General features: G+C 34.4%; 1 protein-coding gene across 1 annotated transcript in view; it reads right to left on the bottom strand.

The window, feature by feature from the left end:
• Nucleotides 1-28,000, bottom strand: part of LOC143252551 (receptor-type tyrosine-protein phosphatase N2-like) — a 116,996-nt gene that overhangs the window by 23,648 nt on the left and 65,348 nt on the right. Inside the window, exons 3-5 of the mRNA XM_076504883.1 lie at nucleotides 19,420-19,664; nucleotides 13,281-13,619; nucleotides 5,041-5,152 (exon numbers count right to left, since the gene is read on the bottom strand). Of these exons, the coding sequence (XP_076360998.1) occupies nucleotides 13,545-13,619; nucleotides 19,420-19,664 (320 nt within the window). The 3' untranslated portion in view covers nucleotides 5,041-5,152; nucleotides 13,281-13,544. The remainder of the gene's footprint in view (nucleotides 1-5,040; nucleotides 5,153-13,280; nucleotides 13,620-19,419; nucleotides 19,665-28,000) is intronic.

The raw sequence follows: 28,000 nt of genomic DNA, 5'->3' as shown, positions 1-28,000 counted from the left end.
ATTATACAACAGTTCAAGTGCATAACAGATCATCTATAATGTTCCTGGTCTGTTATGCAGAAGTTCAGGTGTATAATAGGTCTATAATACTCCTGTTCTTCTAAATACCAATTCAGGTATAATACACTATCTATAATACTCTATTATATAACAGTTGAGGTTTTTTATAATACTCCTGATCTCTTATACAGCAGTTCAGATATAAACTAGATCGTCTATAATACCCGTTGTCAATTATAGAGTAATTCAGGTGCATAACAGACCATCTATAATACCCCTGGTCTATCTTGCAGTTCAGGTGTATAATAGATCTTCTATAATACTCCTGCTTTATTATACAGCAGTTCAGGTGCGTAACAGACCATCTATAATACTCTTGGTCTATTGTACAACAGTTCAGGTGCATAATAGACCATCTATAATGCTCCTGATCTATTATACAGCAGTTTAGGTGCATAACAGACCAACTATAATACTCCTGGAGTATTTATTATACAGCTGCTCGTGTGCATAATACATCATCTATTATATTTCTCCTCTGTTGTAGTTACATGTCCTAGAATTTCTCAAAAATGTCGATTTGGGATGATATTTTCTTTTGTCTAACAATAACTGACGCTGTAACTACCTATTGTACAGCATACATTTAGATTATTTGAAATCCAATTTTTAAGATATTCTGTCATATTAAACACCCTTCAATAATACAACAGTGTTTTCATGTTTTGCTTTGACGTAAAGCCACTTTGAGTTATCTGCTACGTACAGCGTTAGGAATCAAATCCCGATTGCTACAGAGTAAAACAGTCATAAACCCAGTTCATTGTAAAAGCAAAATTTTACACAACAGTGTAGTGTGATACTCTTTCAGCCTTATTTATTGGTTAACAAATTATAACAGTTCAAACCTCATCTGTCAATATCAATTATTTTCAAACATAAAAAATTACGAACAGTAAACAATGCATGTAATTATGCGAATAATTTTTCAAATACTTCGTAACGAAAGAGTAATAATACGTTCAAAAACTAAAGATGTTAAAATATTTTCAGTGAATTCTCTACTTATTCTAAATCACGCATACGTCAGATAAACATTCTGTCAGTTCATCCCATAAATAATGTCCGAAAATGTAATACAGAAAGTACATCATCATATCTGTCTTTGTAGAAGGCTTTAATGACTAAAATATGTAGTAGGACGGGTATAAAAATGTTCAGACAAATAAAAGAAACTGATTCAACTCCACTTTGTCAAATCATTAGTGAAATAAACCCTTATTAAGATGGATGTGTCTGAGGAACACATTAGGTATATAATGCTTTACGAGTTTAAAAAATGCAATAGTGCAGCAGAAACTACATGAAATATTTAAGGTGTTTATGGTGCGGAGTCTCTCAATGAAAGAAAATGTCGTAGGTGTTTCAGAAGTTCATATCAGCTGACTACATCTTAAGTGATGCGCCACGTTCAGGTCGTCCTGATGAGTTTAATGATGACTTGCTGCTGGCTGCACATGATGAAGATTGTGCTGCAACAGTTGAAGAACTAGCAGAGGAACTTAATCCAACCAATTCAACAGTTTACTGTCATCTGCAACAGCTTGGAGAGGTGTCAAAACTTGGAAAATGGGTCCTCCATAATTTGACAGAAGCCAACCTTAGAGCAAGAGTGGATATTTGCACTTCTCTGCACTTTCATGAACGTAACTCGCATTTTTTGGATAGATTAGTGACTGGAGATGAAAAATGAACATATTATAAAAATGCTAAGCGCCGCAGGTAATGGTTCAGTGCATGTAAACTGGCTAAAGCACAGCCCAAATTGGACCTCCACCCTAGGAAAGTCTTTTTAAGCGTTTGGTAGGATATTGTTGGTGTGATCCACTTTGAGTTGCTGCCACTCAATGTAACGATTACATCAGACTTTTATTGTCAACAATTAGAACGCTTGAATGTTGCACTGAAAGAAAAGATGCCTGCTTTGATCAGTCGTGAAGGTGTTGTGTTACACCAGGATAATGCACGGTCCCATACAACAAGGATTACATCTGCAAAAAAGACTGAAAAGCTAGACTGGAAAAACTTCCACATCCTCCTTGTTCTCCAGACCTTGTTCCATCTGATTATCATCTGTACCGAAGTGTGCAGAACTATCTTTACGGAAAGAGCTTGGAACACATGAAGATGTCAAAACTACCCTCTCTACATTCTTTTCCTCCAAACCCCAGGAATTTTATAGAAGTGAAATTCAGAAGCTTGTGAATCGTTGGCAGGAAGTAATTAATAATAATGGAACATAAATTATTGATTAAATAACATTAAAAGCGTTTGAAATTATTTCTCTTTTTCTGAACCTAAAACCGGACGTTATTTAAGGGATGATCTGGTATATTTACGTTTCAGACTGACCAAAAGCTTGTTATATATATATGGACACAGATAAATACACACTTCGTTATGTTTACGCCTATATAAATTCGCTTAGGAATTTAATACCATGATATGTGATACGTTTGAAATACAAAGTATTTTGTTTAATATTCTTTCAGAAAGTTAAGAAGTTTTGGATAGCTTGTGGAAGGATTTAGAATTCCTGAAATAGGACTCGATCTGTAAAATCCTTTTATCGAATTTCGAAGATATAGAAGTTTGACATAGTTAGAAACACTTTTCTGTCATGCCAGGTAAAACATCGAATCGCTATTCATCGAAAACAGATAATTTCACTAGGCCTTTAAGCACGATATTGTTTTATCTCTGGAATAGGATTACGTTTTAAAGTCAAACTCAACAGCGTCTAGATATCATTTCACGTTATTCGATATTGGGTGGACTGAACAAGGATATAATATTACTCGCCGACAAGATGCTCTCGGTGCAATTTTCGAAGAATGCGCATTCTTTTGTTACTCCATGGCTCTCATGTTATTGATGTGTCCTAGTTTAAAGATCATGAAATAAAGCAACCCACAAACCACCGGATCTTGGTGTCTGTATAGTGAACGTTGTCTATGAAAGTATTTAAAGCACTAAAATAATTGCAACTGTCATAATTCAGCATGTAACAACGTAACACTAGAATCCGAGCGGTGTTCTAACTTATTGCCAATTACTGATATCTCGGTAGTGATTAGAGGATTTTGTTCCCTTGTTTATTGTTAATAGTAAAGCTTCGTAACAGATCACGTATGCTTTACTAACCGAATAGCTGAGGCTCTGAATTTTAGCTTTATAAACTATGGAATTTAATTCTGATATGAGCAATTCCTGATAAAATACCAAGCTTGATGAGTTTTAAGTGCTAAATGTTACATGGTTACTTAATTATCCGATAGCACACAAATGTTAAAAAGTGTGTGTAATTATTAGGTTGACTAAATATAAATGTAAGAATTCTCAAGATGACATTTAGAGGTGAATATTGAATAACTTATCGTTGGTTGGTTGGTTTAATCCAACGTTTGTCATTTAGAAGGTGTTTTAATTGCCTGCTGTTTCAATTCTACTCAGAGTAAGTTTCGTAATCCTCAAGGCATGACCAAGAAGGACTTTCATCTGATTTTCCTCTACGACTTCAAACTTGGACGAAAAGCTACCGAAACTACACGGAACATAAACTAGGCATTCGGCCATGGATCTCTTATTGAACGTACAGATCAGTGTTGGTTACAATGGTTTCGACATGGAGATGAAAGTCTTGGAGACCGCAAAGGTTGTGGAAGGCAGTCATCTTCAGATGGAAACACATTAAGGGACGCAGTTTAGACAGACTCTCGCACAACAGTACGTGAGCTTGCAGAAAAGCTAGGCACAAGCAAATCAAGCATTGCCAGTCATCTGAGTGCGATTGGAAAGACGAAAAAGTTGGATAAGTGAGTTCTGCATGAGCTGACTGAAGATCAACAAAATTGGCGTTATTAGACCTGTCAAGGATGACGCTCCAAAAATTGAACGAACTGGGAATCGAGGTTCTTCCTCATCCACCTTATAACTCGGACCTTTCCTCTACAAATTCTAATTTTTTCAAGTACTTTGACAACATTTTGAACAATAAATGCTTTCAGAACCAGGCAGCTGCAGAAGAAGCTTTCAGGGAGTTAAATGACCATAGAAACTGATTTCTAGAGCAGGGACGTAAACAGTATCATTACACGTTGGAGAAAGTGTGTTGAAACAAATGGTGCTTACCTTGATTAAATCATGTTTTACAACACTGTTTTATACTTTTCCAAGCTTCGCAGTTGAAAAACGACATTTATTTCTGGACTACCTAATGTATCCAAATAGGGTTTTGTGAATATTTTCCTATTTATAGAAGTTTGTTTGTTTTGAATTTGGCGCAAAGCTACACGAGGGCTATCTGTTCTAGCCATCCTTATTTTAGCAGTGGATGACTAGAGGGAAGTCATTTCGGCCAATTCTTGAGATACTCTTTCACCAACTAATAGTGAAATTGAGTGTGACGTTATAAAGCTCCATGGATGAAAGGACGAGCATGTTTGGTATGACGGGTTTCGATCCCGCGATCCTCAGACTACGAGCCCATTGCCCTAACTACCTGGTGAGAGTTGGGACCGAGTATGATAGTAAAAGGGCTTGCCTAAAGATTAAATATATTAATTTTTGTTTATTAGGTCGTTTAAGAATATAATGAGAATAGACGGAAAACTATAACAACCTAAGAAAATCAAAACTAATGTCATCTCCTCCTTGGTCATTTTATTTAAAAATAAAATCGAACAAAATTAATTATAAGTTTTTCTTCTTGCCACTAAATACAACATCAAACTGTCGTTCTAATTAGTTTTCAAAGGCAAAAAACAACAAAAACACCATTAAATATCTTTCTGATTCTGTGAGTTCTTAAAATGGTTGGATTTTAAAGGAACACAATTATTACTCAGTACATTTTAATAAAATAATACAAGATGTCTTCGTATTTTATTCTTTTTAGGCACATTGCTTCTAACGTCCGGCCGGATACATTGGATACGTAATGAGGAAAACGCACTATAAAGTTTTCATTCGTTTACTCACCTTCTGCGAATGGAGGAAAAGCTTGCCGTTGGCTTATAGCGGCATCTATTGAGGGATAACTGATTTGTCCGTTGAAGCGTTGAGTATCAAAGACAATTGGCTCCCGTATGTTCTTTGAAAATAAAACTTGTGTAAACTAGTTATATTATTGTTTTTATCATAATTAAAATATAAAATAAGAAAATATGCTTTCAAAGTATACTGATGGCGTCTATTGACTCTTTAATTCTATATTCTGATGAACGATAAAAAACTAGTTCGATACAGCAATAGAAAAAGTGATAAAGAAAAACTAGAATATTTTTAAAATTTGTATTTATCTTGTACTGAACTAAGAAGCATTGATTTATAATACGTAATTCAAATTAAATAAGAGGAATCGAAAAGAAATGTAAAAAAATAATAAAACACTGAGAACAAACCTTAACTCAAGAACATTAGTTCAGGTGGAATTTTAAACTCAGGGATGAATTGTAATCTTAATAAAACGTGCAAAACGAGAATTGCATTTTCGTTGTAGCTAAAAGTATTTCAACTTCACTGTCAGCAGAGGGCGTGTTTCCACTGCAAGCCACTTGTGATGATTTCTTCTATTGTTTTGTTGATATTTCGAAATTAAGCACAACACCACACAATGGGCGACCTGTGCTCTGCCTACCAGGGGTATCGAAACCCGGATTCTAGCGTTATAAGTCCGCAGATACAATAACGCTATGCAACCGGGAGACAATTGCTTCTGAAGAGAGCAAAAATATAGGTTTTTGTTCGAGAATGTGTTGTTGAAACCTATATCTAAATAAATAAAAAAACATATTTCTTAAATTTTATAAGTCAAAAAACAATACGTGAGTGTTTATATTTTTCTTAATTTTTGGCCCTATTTATTGTATTTCCCTTTTTGGGGCACATTCAACCAATTGTAGTACTCACTGATGGTGGCTAGTTCTGAATAGCCCGACATGGCCAACCGTGTTAAGGCGTGCGACTCGTAATCTGAGGGTTGCGGGTTCGCATCCCGGTCGCACCAAGCATGCTCGCCCTTTCAGCTGTGGGGGCGTTATAATGTGATGGTCAATCCCACTATTCGTAGATAAAAGAGTAACCCAAAAGTTGGCGGTGGATGGTGATGACTAGCTGCCTTCCCTCTAGTCTTACAGTGCAAAATTAGGGACGGCTAGCGCAGATAGCCCTCGTATAGCTTTGCGCGAAATGCAAAGACAATTCTGAATAATTCTTTACAATTCGTCTTTTGGGTAAGATAAACCAACTTTTTATAAGACGATGTTTGTAAATATGAGTTGTGTTATTATGCAATGTTATTATACCTGATAATATTGTGTTATTATGTTGCTCTATTATGCCTGATAATAGTGTTATTATGTTGTGCTATTATGCCTAACAATATTGTATTATGTTGTGCTATTATACCTTCTTATATTATGTTATTATGTGGTGTTATTATGCCTGATAATATTGTGTTGTTACGTTGTGCTATTATGCCTGATAATATTGTACTATTATGCCTGATATTACTGGGATATTATGTTGTGTAATTATACCTGATAATACTGTGTTATTATGTTGTGCTATTATGCCTGATAATATTGTGTTATTATGTTGTATGATTATGCCTAATTATATTGTGTTATTATGTTGTGCCATTATGCCTGATAATATTGTGCTATTATGCCTGATATTACTGTGCTATTATGATTGACACTATTTTGTTATTATATTTTATTATTATGCCTAATATTACTGTGCTATTACGATTGATACTATTTTGTTATTATATTGTATTATTATGCCTGATAAAATTGTGTTATTATGTTGTGCCATTACGTCTAATAATATTGTGTTACTATGTTGCGTTATTATGCCTGATATTATTTTATTATGTTGTGCTATTATGCTTGCAAATATTGTTGCTATGTTGTGTTATTATACCTGATAATATTGTCCTTTTATGTTGTGTTATTATACCTGATAATATTGTCCTTTTATGTTGTGTTATTATACCTAATAATATTGTCCTTTTATGTTGTGTTATTATACCTGATAATATATTGTTATTATGTTGTGTTATTATACCCAGACCCGAATATGGGGGTGGACTATGTGGTTTGCAGACAAGAGCTCCGCATTTGAGAGGCTCCCCAGATTTTCTATATTATATTTATTTTTAATTTAAGTTTTTTATATTTATTGTTACATTTACTAATTTCATTTATTATTATTTCAGATATTTTATTGTGAGGTAAAATGTCTAAGCGATCTTACGAAAGTAAAAGTAGCAAACGAAAGAAGACTAGTGCAAAATCTGAGTCCCTACGTGAGATCATCGCAAAAACAAAGTCTATTAAACGGTACTTTGCGGTTACTGCCACTATGTCCGGCTCTGAAGATTCTGCTTCGCCTGTTGCTGAAAGTGTTACTTCATTATCCATGAAGCCACTACTTTGTCTTCTATTCATGAAGCTGTTCGAGCGTCTGTCCCTGTAAATGTCCCTTCATCTACCTCGGAAACAGAAGGGGCTTCAACGTCGCAGCAACCTGAAATCGCTAATTTTGTGTTGAATGATGGACTATGGTTGCAGCTTGTACAACCAGAGATACAAGCTAAACTAACTGAATCTGAGTCGGGAGAAGGAAAATGTCCACTTCGGTTACGCTGCCAGCATAAGGACGCCAATCTCTCACCATCAAAGCGTGGTTACAAAGAAGATCAGCATTGTTATTTTGGACAAAACATGTTTATCCGCGTGCATTCACTGACAAAAGAAAGAACAGAATGTTCATGGCTTTGTTACTCACCCGCAACTGGTAAAGCTTTTTGCTTCTACTGCCGCCTGTTCTCAGCTGGAAATACTGATTTCGTCAATGGATTTGATAAGTGGAAGCATATCGGTCTAACGACATGAAGAAACACAAATGTACTGGAATTCTACAATTGCACTTTCACAACGTGTTCCTGCGCAAGGCTGAATTGATGAGAAACTTGAAACAAGCCTCAGAATGTGGAAAAGCTATTGGATATCCATTCTTGAGCATTCGCTCAATGTGATTTTGTACTGTGGTGAACGTGGGTTGCCTTTAAGCGGGAAAGATGGGGATTTTGGTAGGAAGAATAATGGAAACTTCGGAGGACTACTTGAATTGATTGCAAAATATTGTAAAAAGTTTTTTGGCGACTCATACTGTTAAGTATGGTAATCCAAATAGCGACTCATACCGTTTAGTATGGTAATCCAAATAGCGACCCATACTGTTAAGTATGGTAATCCAAATAGCGACTAATATTGCTGAGTATGGTAATCTAAATAGCGCAACAACTTTGAACAGTACGAAGACGAGGCTCTGTTGCTGAGAAGTACCACCGACTACAAGCAGGATAAATGACGGAAGCGAATTCGCAAGGCAGCATTCGGCGAAGGATCCAGCTCGGAAACGTTGCGTACAGGACGTGAGAATTTTCGCGTAGACGTCTTCATTGCGATCATCAACCAATTGAAGCCAGAATTAGAGTTTCACAAGAAAGCATACTGCAACATAAATGAAAAATCTGGCGTTTTAAAAAAAATCCGTGAGGACGAAAATACCATGGTTCACAAAAACTGCCAAAAACAGGTCTTTTCAAATCCCAACGATTTAGAAAAATCGCTTGGCGATAAAATGATTCAATTTGCTGCTGTTTTCCGCCGTTCTGATGACGCAAACGATTCGTTCAGTGGAGAGCTTCGTGCATTCAATATGCTCATCCAGCATCAGCTTGGAAAAGTTTTCCCCAATGTCTTAAATGCATACAGAATGCACTTTGCCATTGATGATGGCCAATTAATTGTATCGGCGGAGGTTTTCTAAGTTACAGCGACTGAAATGTTGCACACATTCAACAATAAAGCAAAAGCGATTATATTCGCTGGCAATTTTCTACTTTGAACATGCTCTGGCCAAAGAAATCGATTTTCGAAATATTATTAATGAATTTGCACAAAAAAAAGGCTCGTCGGTTCAATTGGATGACAGCTCATAATCAGTAGGTAGGTGTGTATAAAATTATTAATTCAGGGAAATGTAATATTAAAATAACACGAAATATTTGAAAAGTAATATGTTAAATAAAAATGTTTATATAATAAAAATATAATTTTGTTTATATAATAAAAATGGTAGCCAAGGGGGGCCCCAAAAATCACCCACAGGCCCCCATTTTTTATATCCGAGACCTTATTATATCTGATAATATTGCATTATTATATTGTGTTATTATACGTGGTAATACTGTGTTATTATACTTGATTATGTTGTGTTATTACACCTGATAATATTGTGTTATTACGCCTGATATTATTGTGTTTCTTTGCTGTGTTATTACATCTAGTAATATTGTGCTATTATGTTGTGTTATAATGCCTCATAATACTGTGTGATGTTGTGTTATTACACCTGATAATATTGTGTTATGTTATTATACCTCATAATATTTTATATATTGTGTCAATATGCCTGATAATATTGTGTTATTACGTTGTGTCATTATTCCTGATAATATTGTGTTACGTTGTGTTATTATACCTGATATTATTGTGTTATTATGCCTCATGATATAGTCTTACTATTCTTGATAATATTGTTATGTTGTGTTATTATGCCTCATAATGTTGTATATATTGTGTAATTATACCTCATGATATTGTGTTATGTTGTGATATTATAACTGATAATATTGTTATATTATGTTATTATACCTGATAATATTGTGTTATTATGTGTGATAATATTGCGTTGTTATGTCTGATAATATTGTGTTACTTTGTTGTGTTATTATACCTCATAATATTGCATAACTATGTTGTGCAATTATGCCTGATAATAGTGTTATTATTCCTGCTAATATTGTGTTATTATGTTGCAATTGGATGTTAGGTTATTGGTGAGCATGGGTATAAAGGTGTTCCTTTGTATTGGTTTAATTTTGGATTTAGTTACTGTTTGGAAAAAACTTCTAACAAAACACAACATTCCTGTAAACACCAAATTTCTTCAAAAACCAGGTACAAAACTATAGTCCATACTATGTTAAAACTACACTGACAAACACAACACCAACATACTTTATAAAATACAATTCGACAACTGCCACGACTTATATGTTGGAGAAACAAGCAGAAAAATGAAAACTAGATTCAAAGAACACAATAAACACCTTCACACGTTTTTTGAACACTGCAAATCCAATAAACACAAAACATCCATAGAAAACACATAGATATTAAGTAGGGAAACAAACATAAACAAATACAAAATCAAAGAAGCCCTACTTATACAGCAACTAAAACCAAAAGTAAACCAATATAAAAGAACACCTTTATACCTGTACTAATTAATAATCTAACATTCAACTGCATCGCCCCCTACAATCCCGTATCTATTTATACTCCCGTCCCCAAAACACGTGTGTCCGCCAACGGTCAGTTGCAAACTCTCTTTGTTAACCTGAAGATGACCAAGGAAGGTCAAAACGTTGTTCTCTGGTTATCAATAAAAGTGTTACTACCCATACCAGCCGTTCTGAGATACATTTTTATTTCAAGTGGGTTTCTCGTCATCAAGAATTACTATCTATACTGTAGAATGTAATAGCAGTGAATCAAAAAGAAGTGTTATTGAATGCGGCAATAAGATAAACATCATATAGCTTTCCAATGTCGAACTATAACTCCAATAATTCATTAAAAGCGTACAGCTACAGTTGAGGGCTGAAATTTAAAAAATATCTTCAGGTTTTAAAAGCATACATATTGTAAACATAGCAGCCAATACTTTTAACATCACAATATATACACCATGCTCAGTTTTAAAATAAATATAAAATACAAACACATAAAAAATAAAGAAACGTACATATATATATAACTTACTTAACTTCATAAGAAACAGAAATTTATATTTTTAAAATTTTTTCATAAGTGCTCCGCGATTTTTCAATCAAATAAGTTCTCTACATTTCCCCCACTAAACAACAAATGTATATACTTCTGTTTATTTTGCAAACTTATGTATTGCAATTTTCTACTTAAAACATTGTAAAAAATTTGTATTAATGTACTTAAACATTTAATATAATTAATACATGAAAACAAAATCAACTATAGCTTGCAGGAAGTGTTTTATTTTTATAGTTTTCATACTAGATTTCTAATCCCTGAGTAATCATATTAATAAAATATTTTCTTACATTTTTGTAGCTAACTACTGAAGATTCTAACTGTTCCGGAATTTTTAATAGGTGAGGTCCACAGCATTTCGTGTTGTCTTATTCAAAACGTTTAATCTTGTCCTAATAAAAAAATTCCATGCCCTAATCGAAACGTTTTGATCAAGACAACATGGAGCATTTTGGTTAGGACAAGATGAAATGTTTATCAACGTTGTAATAGTTTTAACGAAAGAAACAAAAATTCATTTACTTACACTGAACTAACGTTAAAGCGTTAAGGGAGAAAAATAAAGTGAAACATATTGAATCACAGTGTTAAGTGTTGTAATACTGCTTACATGTTGAGTAACTGTATCTTTTTTCAGTGTAATGAATTAATAAACTAGGGCCCAGCATGGCCAACCGTGTTAAGGCGTGCAACTCGTAATCTGAGGGTTGCGGGTTCGCGCCCGAGTCGCGCCAAAACATGCTCGCCCTCCCAGCCGTGGGGGCGTTATAATGTTACGGTCAATCCCACTATTCGTTGGTAAAAGAGTAGCCCAAGAGTTAGCGGTGGATGGTGATGACTAGCTGCTTTCCCTCTAGTCTTACACTGCTAAATTAGGGACGGCTAGTACAGATAGCCCTCGAGTAGCTTTGTGCGAAATTCCAAAAACAAACAAACAAATTCTAAAATCATATTTGTAATCGTGTTATATCACAAGTTATAATATTAAAAAGAGAGCTACAACGAGACTGGTATCCTGTATGAAATATTCACTATCCTTTAGCCTTGAAGCTGCTAAACGGGCCTGGCATGGCCAAGCGTGTTAAGGCGTTAGACTCGTAATCCAAGGGTCGCGGGTTCGAATCCTGATCGCACCAAACATGCTCGCCCTTTCAGTCGTGGGGGCGTTATAATGTTACGATCAATCCCACTATTCGTTAGTAAAAGAGTAGCCCAAGAGTTGGCTTTGGGTGGTGATGACTAGTCGACTTCCCTCTAGTCTAACACTTCTAAATTAGGGACGGCGAGCGCAGACAGCCCTCGAGTAGCTTTGCGCGAAATTCAAAACAAATAAATAAATGAATCTGCTAAACACAGTTCAAATCGAAATTTTCTACAACTAAACCAAACAAAAAGTTTATACAGTTAGACAGTAAAATGTGCTTTAAATAATGTACGAAAAACAGATAAATAAAAACCACAATTCTCCTACACGTTAGTTTTTCTCGTAAGTCCTCAATATTACGACCAGGCTACGTTTAGTCACGTGCCTCACTTTCAATAATTAAGGAGGCCAAAATTTACGGATGAATGCAACATGTTTTTGCCAAGCAATTCCAACGTGGTCAGTTTTGACACTAGAAAAATAAATTGTGAGAAACACAGAAAAAATCAAAAACTGTCTAAATTATTATTTGGGATCTACAAAAAAGTGTCTTTGTACTAAATCCCACGTAAGTTGGTTGACGTGCACATAAATAGTTCATGAATATATTGTGCAATCCTCACTGAAAATTTGAGAAAGAGTAAAAACCCCAAAATTGTCTTTATCTTTATTGGAACCTCTTGAAAAGGTAACCCTAATTTCATTTAAATTGACCAAAATATGGTGCGGTAATTTTAAAGAAAACATAAAATTATGCATTTTATGGCAATTTGACCCCATGTAATTACTAAAAATAGGAAAGTCCAACATTTTGACTTCTTAATGTGTGTTGCTTGACCTTTGACACCATAAAATACTTTAAAATACCTAAATCTAAAGGTAAAAAATAAAAACAAGTGTTTGGAAATATTGGATCAAGCTATGCGAAGTTTGATGTCAATCCGCCAAGAACTGAAGAAACGTCGGTCGATTGAAAGGTGTTTGAAAGATGAATAAACGATAAAAAAAACAAACAGTATGTCCCTCTACGGAGATATAAATATTTCTCCCCTTTTTTGTATGTATAATATAAAAGTCTTTTCAATCAAGATAATAGTTAGTAATAGTAAATATATATATAATTCACCAAAAAAACATAACTAGATTACCGTTTAATTTTTCCAGAAATTTTCGATTTTCTAACCATCCATAATCTTCATCACTAAAGTTTTGATTTTCTCGCAAAAGACGTCGCCACTAGATATTGTCCTTCTTCTTCCGAGGCCTTGTTCATTGAAATAACTTTCGAACGTAGGTATCTTGTCATGCAACTTTGTTTCAACGTTAAAATAATTTTTCTCTAAACGAGACGTCAGATGTTTTCTAGATTCCTCCTTGAAATTATCCGAGTTCTGACTGTCCTCAGCGGGAATCTATTCTGTGCCTCCTTCAGTGTAAATCAACTTTCGTTCCAAATCCGGAATAAAACTACCTCGTGCAAGAGGAAACTGCGCAGACAACATCGAATTAGCTTCAATTTGTATATGAATATTTCACTTACGTTTTTACAACACTACCGTCGGAAGCTATTAAGTTATTTTTACCATAATTAATGTATATTTCAGACACTGTAACTTTATCTTGCGGGTTTTTTAGGCACGAGTTCCCACGTGACAAAAATTTTCAGTTAAATGTTGATTTTAACCACTTTGAGGTAAAAGTTTTTATATTTATTTCCAAGTGAATTCAATGAAAGTTTGAACTTGTAATAAAAATTATTACGATGGGAAAATGTTACGAGCTTCAACTTATAATATTTTCACTGCTATTATGTTAGACACTTTTCATTGGTCTCTTAAAACGGATCTTTAATACGTTAACTACTTTTATTCAATAAATTTATTTTATACGAACACATCAGTATAATACACATTTCGGGAAAGAATAAATTTAAAATATCATTCATCAGCACGTGAAGTATAACATTTATTCAAACTTCCGAATTATAATTTGTTCCATATTGCATCGTTACTTTTAAAAACTAATTTATGTAAAAACAGCTAAATGGAATATTCAAAAATACAAAAACGACTTCCTACTTGTATCCATTTTAGCTGTGTAACATTATTTTTACAACCCCTCGAGATAACTCCATTGTATTTATTGTTTTGTTTGTTTTTGAATTTCGCACAAAGCTACGTGAGGGCTATCTGCGCTAGCTGTCCCTAATTTAGCAGTATAAGGCTAGTCATCACCACCCACCGCCAACTCTTGGGCTTCTCTTTTACTAACGAATAGTGGGATTGACCATTACAATATAACGTCCCCACGGCTGAAAGGGCGAACACGTTTGGTGTGACGGGGATTCGAACCCGCGACCTCAGATTACAAGTCGAACGCCTTAACCCACCTGGCCATGCCGGGCCCCATTGTATTTATTATTTAATGCTCTGCTACATGCATCAAATTTTAAACGTATCGATCTAACATTACTGAGTATGTTACCAGTGTTCTTATAATATATTTCTCGTTATTCAAGTTATATTTTTTTTTTCATTACCCATACCTAAGATAAAAGAGTGTGCTTAATAATTGGTTTTATATTTCACTGTGCTTCAGATATTTGGTATTATTTATATTTAGAATCTTCAACCGGTAACATTTTTAAAAAGGGTAATACATCTTAGTTCTTCTCAGAAGTCAGATGATTTTCGACTAAAAATTCCAAACCAAGTTTTGTAAATTTCAAAGGTAACACTTGAGTAAACCATTACAAAATTACGAAGAGATTCTGGGTGCATCTCGCGGATCCAGTTCTTACCATAAACTTACCTGTGGGATCTATCGGCCCTATCGACATTTTAAACACTATTGTTAACTAGTTATGCTCCAAAAAAGTACCTGTGATTTTATGAATTTCTGTGTTATAGGTTAGTTAACAATGCGGGGCAGACAAATAATATGAACAAAAGTAGTACAAACATTGCAATTAACTTGATTCTTTGTTTTAAGTGAAGAACGGAACTTTACAATGGGCTATCTGTGCTCTTCCCATCACGGGTATTGTGCTTTATAAGTCCGCAGGCATACCAATGTGTTACTGGTGGCTACAATTAATTGAATATTTATATCAGTACAGGGTTTCACATAACACAACAGGATAGTTGGTTTCACACAATATCTTGCCAATTTCTGACACTGAGTGTATTGACAGACACAAATAAAAATGTTCTCGGAGGTGATGTAATTGTTGTTATTGTTTGGCGTTCTATAGCGCAAAGCAACTAGGCTATCTGTTCCAAACAACCGATAAAAAATAAGATAAGAGTAAAAGTATCGCAGAATGTAAAGGGAAATTACGTTAAAACAAAAACAGTAGCTCAACATTGGTTTGTTTGTTTTGAATTTCGCGCAAAGCTACTCGAGGGCTATCTGCGCTAGCCGTCCCTAATTTAGCAGTGTAAGACTAGAGGGAAGGCAGCTAGTCATCACCACCCACCGCCAACTGTTAAGCTACTTTTTGCCAACGAATAGTGGGATTGACCGTCATATTATAACGCCCCCATGGCTGAAAGGGCGAGCATGTTTGGTGCGACCGTGATTCGAACCCGCGACCCTCGGATTACGAGTCGAACGCCTTAACACCAAACGCCTGGCCATGCCGCACCCTCAACATTGGATAAAAACTGTCGTAACGACGGCACGACAGTAGAACGCGGGCTATTGCGACTTGAATGTCACACAGACCACACATTGGTGCATCTGTTCCAGATAAAAGAAAACGATGAGTTAAAAAACTGTAACCAATGCATAGCCTAGTTAGGACAACTTATCCCTTCCGATCCTTATGGAAATAGGATGGCAAAAGTCCAACAGAAGGTTTTTATCTGAAAAAGTTTGTCATCACATTTCTCACTCCAAGTCGACTGCCAACTCTCGCAGATATAAGCCTTCAATACAGGACCATAATCCATGTATGGAACAGGCACGGCAGCGACAGAACTAGAGTAAACAGACTTAGCTACGATGTTAGCGAGCTCGTTCTCATGAATATCAACTGGTCTGGTATCCAGAAAAAACTGGACAGAAGTAGATGATAGAGATAAATGGGCCAGTTGGTTTTGAACATCAATGACAACGTAAAGCGATTCCAGGGCCAGTAGAGAGCTAAGCGAGTCAGCATAAATAGTGAAATTTGAGTACTGCAAAACTTCTACGTGATCCAGAGTAAAAGAAATGGCGTACAGTTCAGCAGTGAACACAGAAACTCTGAAGGGAAGCCTTTGTACAACCGCATAAAAAAAAAAAAAAAAAAACCATGGCAGGGCTCAAAAAGTCACCTGTTTTTGAACAATCTGTATAAATGGGAATGGAAGGATGGTTCGAAAGATGTTCAGTAAATAACAGATGATATTTCCGATCAGGAGTGTCTGCTTTTCTCAAATGACTTAAAGAAAGGTCACATTTTTGGGATGGTAATAAGCCATGGTTGGAGGGTTGACCTGTGGAGAGAGCAATGTCATCCAAGGAAAGACTCAATTCAACCAACAGCCCCTGGATACGAAGGCCGTAAGAAATAATGGCAGACCATCCATTCTGAAAAAAGGCATGGCCCACTGAGGAAGGAAAACACAACCCCAGATAGGACGCTGTGGTAATGATCTAAGTTTTGAAGCATACAGTAAAGACAGTTGCAAACAGCAGAGGTGAACAGGAGGTTCATGAGACTCAGTGTACAAACTCTGTACTGGAAAAGTACAACAAGACGCAGTACGGAGCCGAAGCCCCAGGTGGTGAAAAGAGTTCAACAACTTCAAGGCCGAGGTTCCGGCAGAGCCACAGACCAGAAAAATCATAGTCAAATTTCGACTAAATGAGGACACAAAAGATCTTTAGCACAGAACATCAATCTGCTCCCCAAGAGATGAAAGAGAGGGCACGGAGGGTGTTCAGTGCCATTGTACGCTTGACGCGTAGCTGGTTGATGCGTGGAATGAAAGTCAGCTTATGGTCAAAGATAACCCCAAGAACTTTGCCTCAAGAATCACAGGAATCAGAACTTTATCAAGACGGAGCTCGGGATTGGAGTGAATACCCCATTGGCGGCAAAAGTGCATGCAGACGATTTTAGAGTGAGAAAAGGTAAACTCGCGTGCTGTGGTCCACATCAGAAAATGATTGAGAACAATCTTTAACTATTGCTCAATAAACCTCATGCTCAACAACTGACACGAAAAGTGAAAGTCGTCAACATAGAGTCTGTTTACGACTGAAGGAGGAGTTGTCCAGTAATGACATTAATATTTATAATGCGATACTCAAGACAAAGTAATTAAACTTCCAATTACGTAACATTTGTCCATTCAAGGCCCTACTGAAAATTGTAACAAGTGAATCAAATATCCAATCCTTAACGACTATCCAAACCTTTGGGTACACATTATTTGTCCCAGGTGCGTTCAGTAAACTTCTCAGGTTTTCTACCAACAAGCTCATAATTAATATTATAGACATGTTCGATCTTGTTTCTATCAATTGTTTAGAATAAGGAATATTCCTTGAAACTGTCATTAGTAAATACTGAAGAAGTCGAATTTAAAAGTCCTAGCCATCTCATAATACTTAGATATGAGACTTTCTGTATCATCGCTTATCACATTCAACGTTACCCTTACTATATTTAGTTTTAAATTTTCAAGTAACTTTACAAATTAAAAAAGGAGTTAATATTCCCTTATACTGATGTACGTGGTTTCTAGTGTAAACCTATACGTAAATCTAATCAAGTTGATTTCTGGTTCAAACAGTGGTCTAAATATTTAATCCGATTCAGAATAGCAGCAGGTTTGAAAATCCTTAGAACCCGCATGGCCAGGGCGTTCGACTCGTAATCCCCGTCGCACCAAACATGCTCACCCTTTCAGCCGTGGGAGCGTAATAATATGACGGTAAATCCCACTATTCATTGGTAAAAGAGTAGCCCAAGAGTTAGCGGCGGGTGGTGATGACTAGCTGCCTTCCCTCCAGTCTTACACTGCTAAATTAGGGACGGCAAGCACAGCTAGTCTTCATGTAGCTTTGCGCGAACTTCAAAAATGAAATTTGAAAATTCTTATTTTTCTAAGATTGTTAGTATTATTTGCAATCGGTTAAGTAATGTGTACGATTGAGTACGTGACAGTGGTGACATCTGGAAGAATTCGATATTTTGTACAAAAAAAAAACAACAACTACGTTTTGATTTTTACATTTAAAGTTAAAGTCATCCCAAGTCATTAAACCGAATATCAAAGCTATAGTCACAATGTACCCATCATATTTGCTTTGATTACACAATCAACGTGCAAATAACGTGGCACATTTGCCTATCTGCTATCCAATTATAAACAAGATTTAGCAAATGTCTCCCAAGGCTTTGGTACAAATTGAAATACTAAACAGTGAAGAAAAGCAAGAAAAAGGTGTACAATAAGTTATATGTGTTGTGTCCATTACCGGTATCGAAAGTCAAGTCTTAACGTTATAGGTTTTATTTTTTTTTTAGGAATTTCGCGCAAAGATACACAAGGGTTGTCTGCACTAGTCGTATTTAATTTAGCAGTGTTAGACTACAGGGGAAGCAGCTAGTCATCACAACCCACCGACAACTCTTGGACGACACTTTTACCGTCACATTATAACGCCTCCACGGCTGAAAGGGCGAGAATGTTTGGTGTGACGGGAATTCAAACCCGCGACCCTCGGATTACGAGTAGAGTGCCTTAACCACCTGGCCATGCCGGTCCTCTTAACGTTATAAGCCTTCGAACTCGCCACTAGGGGTCGTGTTCGGTTAAACAAACTGTCTTTGTCACAAACATTTTAGTGTAAAGTAAATTTATGTTTTAAATTTTTCTCCTTAAAATACATGACCAGGAGGTTAGGGCACTCTACTCACAATCTGTTGGTCGCAAGTTCGAATCCCCAACATACCAAACATGCTCTCCCTTTTAGCCATAGGAGCATTATAATGTTACGGTCAATCCCATTATTCGTTGGTAGAAGCGAAGCCCAAGAATTGGCGGTAAGTGGTGTTGACTAGATGTCTTCCCTCTAGTTTCACACTGCTAAATTACGGACGCCTAGCGTAGATAAGCCTCGTGTAGCTTTGCGCGAACTTCAAAACAAACAAACGTATTACGTAAATCAACAATTGGCTACTTGACATAAAATTAAATAAAGGAAAATTTACATTTATGATTATGCTGGATATATTCCTGGTAGGTAGCGAATATAGTTTCAAAAATTGGTTTGATATAAAAAACATACCACAGTTGAAAGCTGTTTTTTAAGTACTCTTGAACACAGGCCTGGGTCATGTATTAGGCGGCGCTTTTCAGTGTACAAGATATTTTGTAGGACGCACTGGGTGTAGTCGTCACTCCAACGATAGCCATCGCTGAAGCGTCTTTTCATATTGTTCTCGAGTAGACGAAAAGTAGCTGGTGTTAAAACGCTTCGGTAGAGTCCGCCACCTTCGTTATTACCCGTCTGACACCGACCAAAAATATTATCTGAAAAAAAAATTCATTATATGTTTAAGAAGAAGCATAAGTTATAAAGGTGTTCCTTTGTATTGATTTATTTTATTATATTAATATAGGTATAAAGGTGTTCCTTTGTATTGATTTATTTTATTATATTAATATAGGTATAAAGGCGTTCCTTTGTATTGATTTATTTTATTATATTAATATAGGTATAAAGGCCTTTGTATTGATTTATTCCTTTGTATTGATTTATTTTATTATATTAATATAGGTATAAAGGCATTCCTTTGTATTGATTTATTTTATTATATTAATATAGGTATAAAGGTGTTCCTTTGTATTGATTTATTTTATTATATTAATATAGGTATAAAGGTGTTCCTTTGTATTGGTTTATTTTATTATATTAATATAGGTATAAAGGTGTTCCTTTGTATTGATTTATTTTATTATATTAATATAGGTATAAAGGTGTTCCTTTGTATTGATTTATTTTATTATATTAATATAGGTATAAAGGTGTTCCTTTGTATTGATTTATTTTATTATATTAATATAGGTATAAAGGTGTTCCTTTGTATTGATTTATTTTATTATATTAATATAGGTATAAAGGTGTTCCTTTGTATTGATTTATTATATTTATTAATATAGGTATAAAGGTGTTCCTTTGTATTGATTTATTTTATTATATTAATATAGGTATAAAGGTGTTCCTTTGTATTGATTTATTTTATTATATTAATATAGGTATAAAGGTGTTCCTTTGTATTGATTTATTGTATTTATTAATATAGGTATAAAGGTGTTCCTTTGTATTGATTTATTTTATTATATTATTATAGGTATAAAGGTGTTCCTTTGTATTAATTTATTTTATTATATTAATATAGGTATAAAGGTGTTCCTTTGTATTGATTTATTTTATTAGATTAATATAGGTATAAAGATGTTCCTTTGTATTGATTTATTTTATTATATTAATATAGGTATAAAGGTGTTCCTTTGTATTGATTTATTTTATTATATTAATATAGGTATAAAGGTGTTCCTTTGTATTGATTTATTTTATTATATTAATATAGGTATAAAGGCATTATTGATTTATATTATACTAATATAGGTATAAAGGTGTTCCTTTGTATTGATTTATTGTATATTAATATTAATATAGGTATAAAGGTGTTCCTTTGTATTGATTTATTTTATTATATTAATATAGGTATAATTGATTTATTTTATTATATTAATACAGGTATAAAGGTGTTCCTTTGTATTGATTTATTTTATTATATTAATATAGGTATAAAGGTGTTCCTTTGTATTGATTTATTTTATTATTAATATAGGTATTTGTATTGATTTATTTTATTATATTAATATAGGTATAAAGGTGTTCCTTTGTATTGATTTATTTTATTATATTAATATAGGTATAAAGGTGTTCCTTTGTATTGATTTATTTTATTATATTAATATAGGTATAAAGGTGTTCCTTTGTATTGATTTATTTTATTATATTAATATAGGTATAAAGGTGTTCCTTTGTATTGATTTATTATTTTATTAATATAGGTATAAAGGTGTTCCTTTGTATTGATTTATTATATTTATTAATATAGGTATAAAGGTGTTCCTTTGTATTGATTTATTTTATTATATTAATATAGGTATAAAGGTGTTCCTTTGTATTGATTTATTTTATTATATTAATATAGGTATAAAGGTGTTCCTTTGTATTGATTTATTATATTTATTAATATAGGTATAAAGGTGTTCCTATTGGTATAAAGGTATAAAGTGTTCCTTTGTATTGATTTATTTTATTATATTAATATAGGTATAAAGGTGTTCCTTTTATTGATTTATTTTATTATATTAATATAGGTATAAAGGTGTTCCTTTGTATTGATTTATTTTATTATATTAATATAGGTATTGATTTATTTTATTATATTAATATAGGTATAAAGGTGTTCCTTTGTATTGATTTATTTTATTATATTAATATAGGTATAAAGGCGTTCCTTTATATTGATTTATTTTGGGCTTGAGTTGTTGTGTAAGTAAGACTTCTTTAATTTTGCGTTTGTTTATGTTTGTTTCTTTATTTAGTATTTGAGTGTTTTCTGTGGGTATGTTGTGTTTATTTGACCTGCAGTGTTCGAAAACATGTGAAGATGGTTTTTATGTTCTGAATTTATATTTATATTAATAAATATAATCAAACATCTAAGCACGCCCCCTGCATTTCTACACTCACTTAAACAACCCTCTTCAAACATGTGGTCAGCTATCGGTTAGTTAACTCTTTCTTTCTTTGTGAACCTGACGATGACCGAAGAAGGTCGAAACGTTGTTCGTTCCTCTACATAAAATTTTTCGCAACCCAAACCAGCCGTTTTTACATATATGTTTTTCTCTACAAGTGGGTTTTCTCGTCATCACTGAATTCGCGAAAGAATACGCACAGTTCTCGTGCGTTCGAATAGCATTGTAACTTAATTACCAAACTATTATACCGTTATAACATGCATATTCGATGTAACAAAGCATTACGCTAGTCTACACTAATGGATTACAAAAATAATTAAATACGACGTCAGTGAGAGAGAGTAGTAAAAATACTGTAGTATTTTCTGGATTTTTTGGATTTGAATAATTTAGAAACACTTTCCAACCAATCATTGTCTTGATTAACAGCCATTGGACCATCATCTAATTCTGATTACTAATTAGTTACTCACTATTTTCATTAGTGTTGTTTTTGCTCTGGATGCTACTTAAGAAATAATTTATACGCGCTAAGATCTGTGATGAATTCCCACAAGTGAACAACACGTCCACATGTGTAAATCGAATACCAAAGGTATATTCATAATGTGCCCATCAATAGTTAATACACGCTAAGATCTGTTATGAACACCGACGAGTGGGCAACACGTTCACAGGTGTAACAAGAAGATACAGGGCTCATGTCCAGTTCCTGCAGTCATAAAGTCCTTCTCGAGACCTCCTTGAAGTTGGCAGGCATAGATAGAATATAACGCAACTTGTGGTTAGTAACAGTAGCTGACAGTGATGATAATAATAGAAACGTATCAGCTAATTATTAATTTCATTTTGTTAGGTGTATAGATTACTAACAGTGCCAACAATTCATAATTTCCTTGAGTACCTTACCTCCACGTTAAAGGCAGTGGAATTCTATGTATTTTAAGTAGATTTATGGAACAAATTATTAGAAAAAGTTAATTATTATATACTTCGTTTCGATACTACACCACTTTAATTCACTATATGATGTATTAATTTGTTTGCTTATTTTAGAATTATCACGCTGAGCTATCAAAAGAATGGACAATCCACATATAGCCGTCCATAACCTTGAATATATGTGTGTGTGTTCTTAGAAGTAAACAACATTGAGCTATCCGCTGTGTCCACAGAGGGAATTCGAACCCCTAATGTTAGCGTTGTAAATCCGTAGATTTACCACTGTTTCACCAGAAGATCCTTAAATTGATGGATTAAAAGGAAGATAGCTACCTAAACAACAACACTCTTTATCAGTTTCTATCCCAGTGAATAGTGCCACTTATACAGCACTTGAGGCCTCAAAGTATGTTTCGCATTGTTTATCGGTAACAGGGGTAAGCCACGAATCTTTAGATTCATAATCAGGATATACAAACGGACCATAATTATAAAATATATTACAGGTCTAACTACGAAGGTATAAGAAGTCAGAAATAGGATAGTTTGTTTGTTTGGTTTGTTGATTGTACTTATGCACAAAGCTACACAATGAGCTTTCTGGACTGTGCCGACCACGGGCATCGAAACCCAATTTTTAAGGTCATTGGCGTGGGGGGTAAAGGGAAAGTACTTGAATTTTATATATTTGCTTTGTAATGCTATTGTTGTCCTTTTAAACAAACGTTATTGAAAAAAATATATTGATTCTCCATCTAATACTGCGTGCTTGTAACGCATGAATATCTATCTTCCTTAGTGTTCGAGCAACGCAGAGAAAAAAACATTTTCATAAAGTACAAAATTACTTAAAACAAATTTAAATATTAATATAATTTAAGAAATTAATAACCAAAAGGAAAAAAATCGGATTCAAGTCGTACTTAATAAGATTTGTTTGTTGTTGTTAAACGAAAAATAATACACTGAGATATTTGCAGTGTGCTAACATCGAGTATCGAACCTTGGTGTTTAGCATTATATGTCACTCATGCTTCACGCTGAGTCGCCAGGAGGATTTGATCACATACATGTGAGTAATAACTTAAAATGGCACAGCGTTATATTTGCAGATTTACAACGCGAGAAACTGGATTTTTGTAACCGTGGTGGGCAGACCACAGATACCCCAGTGTGTAGCTTTGTGCTTAACTTAAAAAACGAACCAAAAATAGCTCAATATTTCATAATCATATTAGTCTTTTTATAATCACATACAATAAACAAAATAAATAATTATGGGTCACCATAGGGTTTGATTCCACACTATGGTCAGAGTACATTTTCCTAATATTGATTAAATATATTTTTAACAACATTTTAAATCTGTTCATATTATTTTAATATGATAAACTTACAGCTAAAGTATTAACTTTGTTCTACTTTATTTTTTAAAGGAAAAGAGATCTCTGAACCACCAGTACATGAGTGTATAAATGATCGTCATTTTCAACCCCTTGCTTTCTTCCTTCGTGGCTTTTACATTTCCTTACAGAGATACATAGGCTCTGTTAAGTACTTGTAATACCGACCGAGCATGTTCAGATGGTCAGAGGAGCTCGAGTCATAATCCGAGGGTTGCGGGTTCGAATCCCCGTCACACCACACATGCTCACCCTCCCAGCCGTGGGGGCGTTATATGTGACGGTAAATCCCACTATTCGTTGGCATAAGAGTAGCCCAAGAGATGGCGGTGGGTGATCATGACTAGCCGGCTTCCCTCTAGTATCACACTGCTAAATTAGGGACGGCTAGCGCAGATGGTCCTCGTGCAGCTTTTCTCAAAATAAAAAACAACATCAGAAACTTCTAATGTTGTCAAAAGGTGTATCACACCCTCCCCTACCGCTGATGTTTTAACGGTAAGCTAACGGCTCATAACATTAAAATTGAGAGTTCGATCCCTGTCGTGCATATATCCCAGGACTCAGTATAATGCTTAAACAAACAAACACGAATACGAGTTAATAATAATTAAAAATACACATATATATATATATATAGCGTTGAATGCATTTATTTGTTAACGAAACTTCAGAAAAGTTTAATAATTTACCTTTAATAGTTTTTATACGATTATTTAAACACGCGAATATTAGAAATATTTTTATAATTAGAAACAGCAATAAATATATTGAATATGAAAAACCAAACCCTTTAGTAAAATACAAATAAAGACCAGCTTTAAAACTGATTCTCGAAATATCAATACATATTGACGTGTTCCCTACAGACCAAACCGTAAACAACTTGATGTACCGTTTGAAGATAAAAGTGAACTTAAGAAAGCCTTTGAAAAACACGAATGAACGAAAAGCCTCCTTGTGCAACAGTTTATTCTGAAGATTTCCAAACATACCATTTTTTGCACTCTATTAAAATAAAACATTTAAAGTATCCAAATATAACATTTTTACGCATCAGTAAAAACCTTTTCCACTGATTCGTTTATTTTAACATTTATTACAACTATGAGAGACTCTTTCCATGAAAACTGGAATTGTTTAAACATAGTATTGGAAAAACAACCATTAAATTTATCTTTTAATAAAAATCGTATTAAATGAATAAGTTATGAGTACTTAAAAGTTTCAGGGAAAAGAGAAAGTTCAAATTAATGTGGATTAAAGTAACTAAATGCGACAACACTGCTTCAAAATCTTATCAGATTCTGCGTGGCAGCTTGGATGGCTGTGTTTTCAGTAACCAGGAGTACAGTTCACTTTAAAGTCTCAGAAGTACAGGGGAATGAAAATATGGGGCGTTAAATTGTGACCAAGAAGAGTGGAAGTTTGAGACTGCTATGTTTAAACTATTAAGAAAATCTGAAAGTTTGCTTTCAAATAAACAGTTTCGCTTTCAGCAAAAAAAGAACTAAACGCGCAAATTCTTAAGAGCTAATGAAGCTATAAGGTTTTACGTTAGATGTAAAATACTCACAGAACAGTTTCTGTTATATTTACCACTTCTGAATAAAGACCAAAAAGTATTTCAAACACTGATAAAAGTTCCCTCCCTACTGTGAGTCTACACAGACAAACCAGGGGGAAATCGTTGAAATGGTATTTTAAGTCACGTGGAAGGTTCTGCTGGTCCTCATTAGTCGTCATTTTCTTCGCATGTATCTGATACAACAAATGTGCAAAGTTGACCCGTCAATGCTACTAATTTGGAAGAGTTTCGTTGTAAAAACAACAACGAAACTCTTCAATCTGTAACTAAATACTTACTCTCCTTCTGACAGCGAAATAACATCTACTGTCAGTAGAGGAAGTTCTCTGCTCGTGTTTCAGATTCTGCGCTTGTGTTGAAGTAATTCACTGTCATATCTTATTAGGGTGTTTGTCGTTCGCTTTAAAGATTACAGACTGTTTTCTCTGCTCTTCCAATCTAAAACATCAAACAACCTTGAATATTTTAAAGCAGCATCAACGCATGCATGATGTATGTCATGGTATTCTGCATAAACAGGGTTTCTACAAGAAGGGATAATTATCACCTACTGGTGTTGGAAAGCCAACATGTTCTCGTCCTTACGTTTTATACTCGCTTATATATACAATATTTTATCAGAAAGATCGCAAAGTAAAAAAACCTTCAGCTGTTATTTTAACCCTCACATAAACCAGCGATGTAGTTACATAATGAACTAAAATAAAATATACACCCTAGACCTATTTTCAAAAGAAAAGTAATTCCGCCGTTTGTTCTTAACGGTGTACTAGAGACATATTCAACACAAACACAAACTTCTAACATTATCAAACCTGTTTAGTGCATAAAGCAACTTTTAGTAATCAGCTGATATAAACGTTGTTGTCGTTCTTTAAGCGCAAAGATACATTACCTACTCACAGCATAAAACTGCACCCGGATTTTAGGGTTCTAAGCCTGTGAATTTACCTTTGATCCAGTAGGATACAGGTGGAGTACAAACATTAAAAGGTTATCTGACGAACGTCTTCTTCATTCCATACAAACGTTTTCCACAGAAAGTATTGTCAAGCAACATAAACCACGATAATGATTCATAATATGGATCGCAAAGAATTGCACTAAACCCAATAAAACGTTCGGGCAAAAAAAGCACCTTAAACAATAAAGATTCAGTTCAAAGAGCATTACAAAATCTTTAGTATTAACTGCTAAGACTGTACACATATAAAAATGTACAAAAAGTACGCGTGTTAGGCTTAAAAGGATAATAAAATCCGCTCAAAGCGACCCATATTTTTATTTTTATTATTTCTCTTGCCAGTTTACAACACAAACAACTTGGTATATTGCACCCAAACCTTTTGAAGAATAAGATACTAAACAAGGTACTGCGGAGGTCGTAGGGGTGTTCAAAGGTCAAGCTGTATCTTTTATATTATATCGTACATAAGCAAAAAATATAAATCATGATTATAGCGCAAATTATGTTATCATTACCCCCTTTTGACAAATATATGGCGTTCCTTTAAGAAACCTTACATACAGAGTAAAACAGAAATGATTATTCAATAACAGATGAAGTTAGATGTTTTGTACACTATATAATCGTTGTCTTTAGGAAACCAACCGATGTATTACGTATGAAGTGAAAAAGTAAACAAAAATAATAATAATCAGTACACATAGTATGAAGTTTTATTTGTAAAATAATTACTTTAAAAGCCACGAAGGTATATTTAAAGGGGTGTTTTAGACGTATATGATTTGTTTGAAAAGACTGCTTTTCTACTGGAAAATTATATACGCGCATACTAGGAGTTATGTCTTAGTCTAGGTCAGTGGTCACCGAATTACAGCCCGCGGGCCGTATACGGCCCTCGAGGTCATTTTGTCCGTCCCGCCAGCAGCTAGCCGCTTGGAAATAAAAAGTGGCATTTCATCAAATGTCCGACTATCATAACAAATTAAATCACACCGATGGTCGCTTTAAGCTGGCAAACACAAGACGTTATGATAAAAAGAAACAAGGCTGTCACGCTAATTTTGAGCCAATAGGAAAATTCTTCTTTCGTCCTTGTTGCCCGTTTATTCATATCAAGTCACGTAGCTATGAAAGCATTAGGATTTCGAAAACAAGTACAGACTTAACCCTCGTCCTATCGACTCGT

This window comes from Tachypleus tridentatus, chromosome 6 (genome assembly GCF_004210375.1).
Source record: "Tachypleus tridentatus isolate NWPU-2018 chromosome 6, ASM421037v1, whole genome shotgun sequence".
Taxonomy (NCBI): Eukaryota; Metazoa; Arthropoda; class Merostomata; order Xiphosura; family Limulidae; genus Tachypleus; species Tachypleus tridentatus.
The sequence above is the reverse complement of the archived record's forward strand: the minus strand, read 5'-3'. Positions and strand labels throughout refer to the sequence as shown.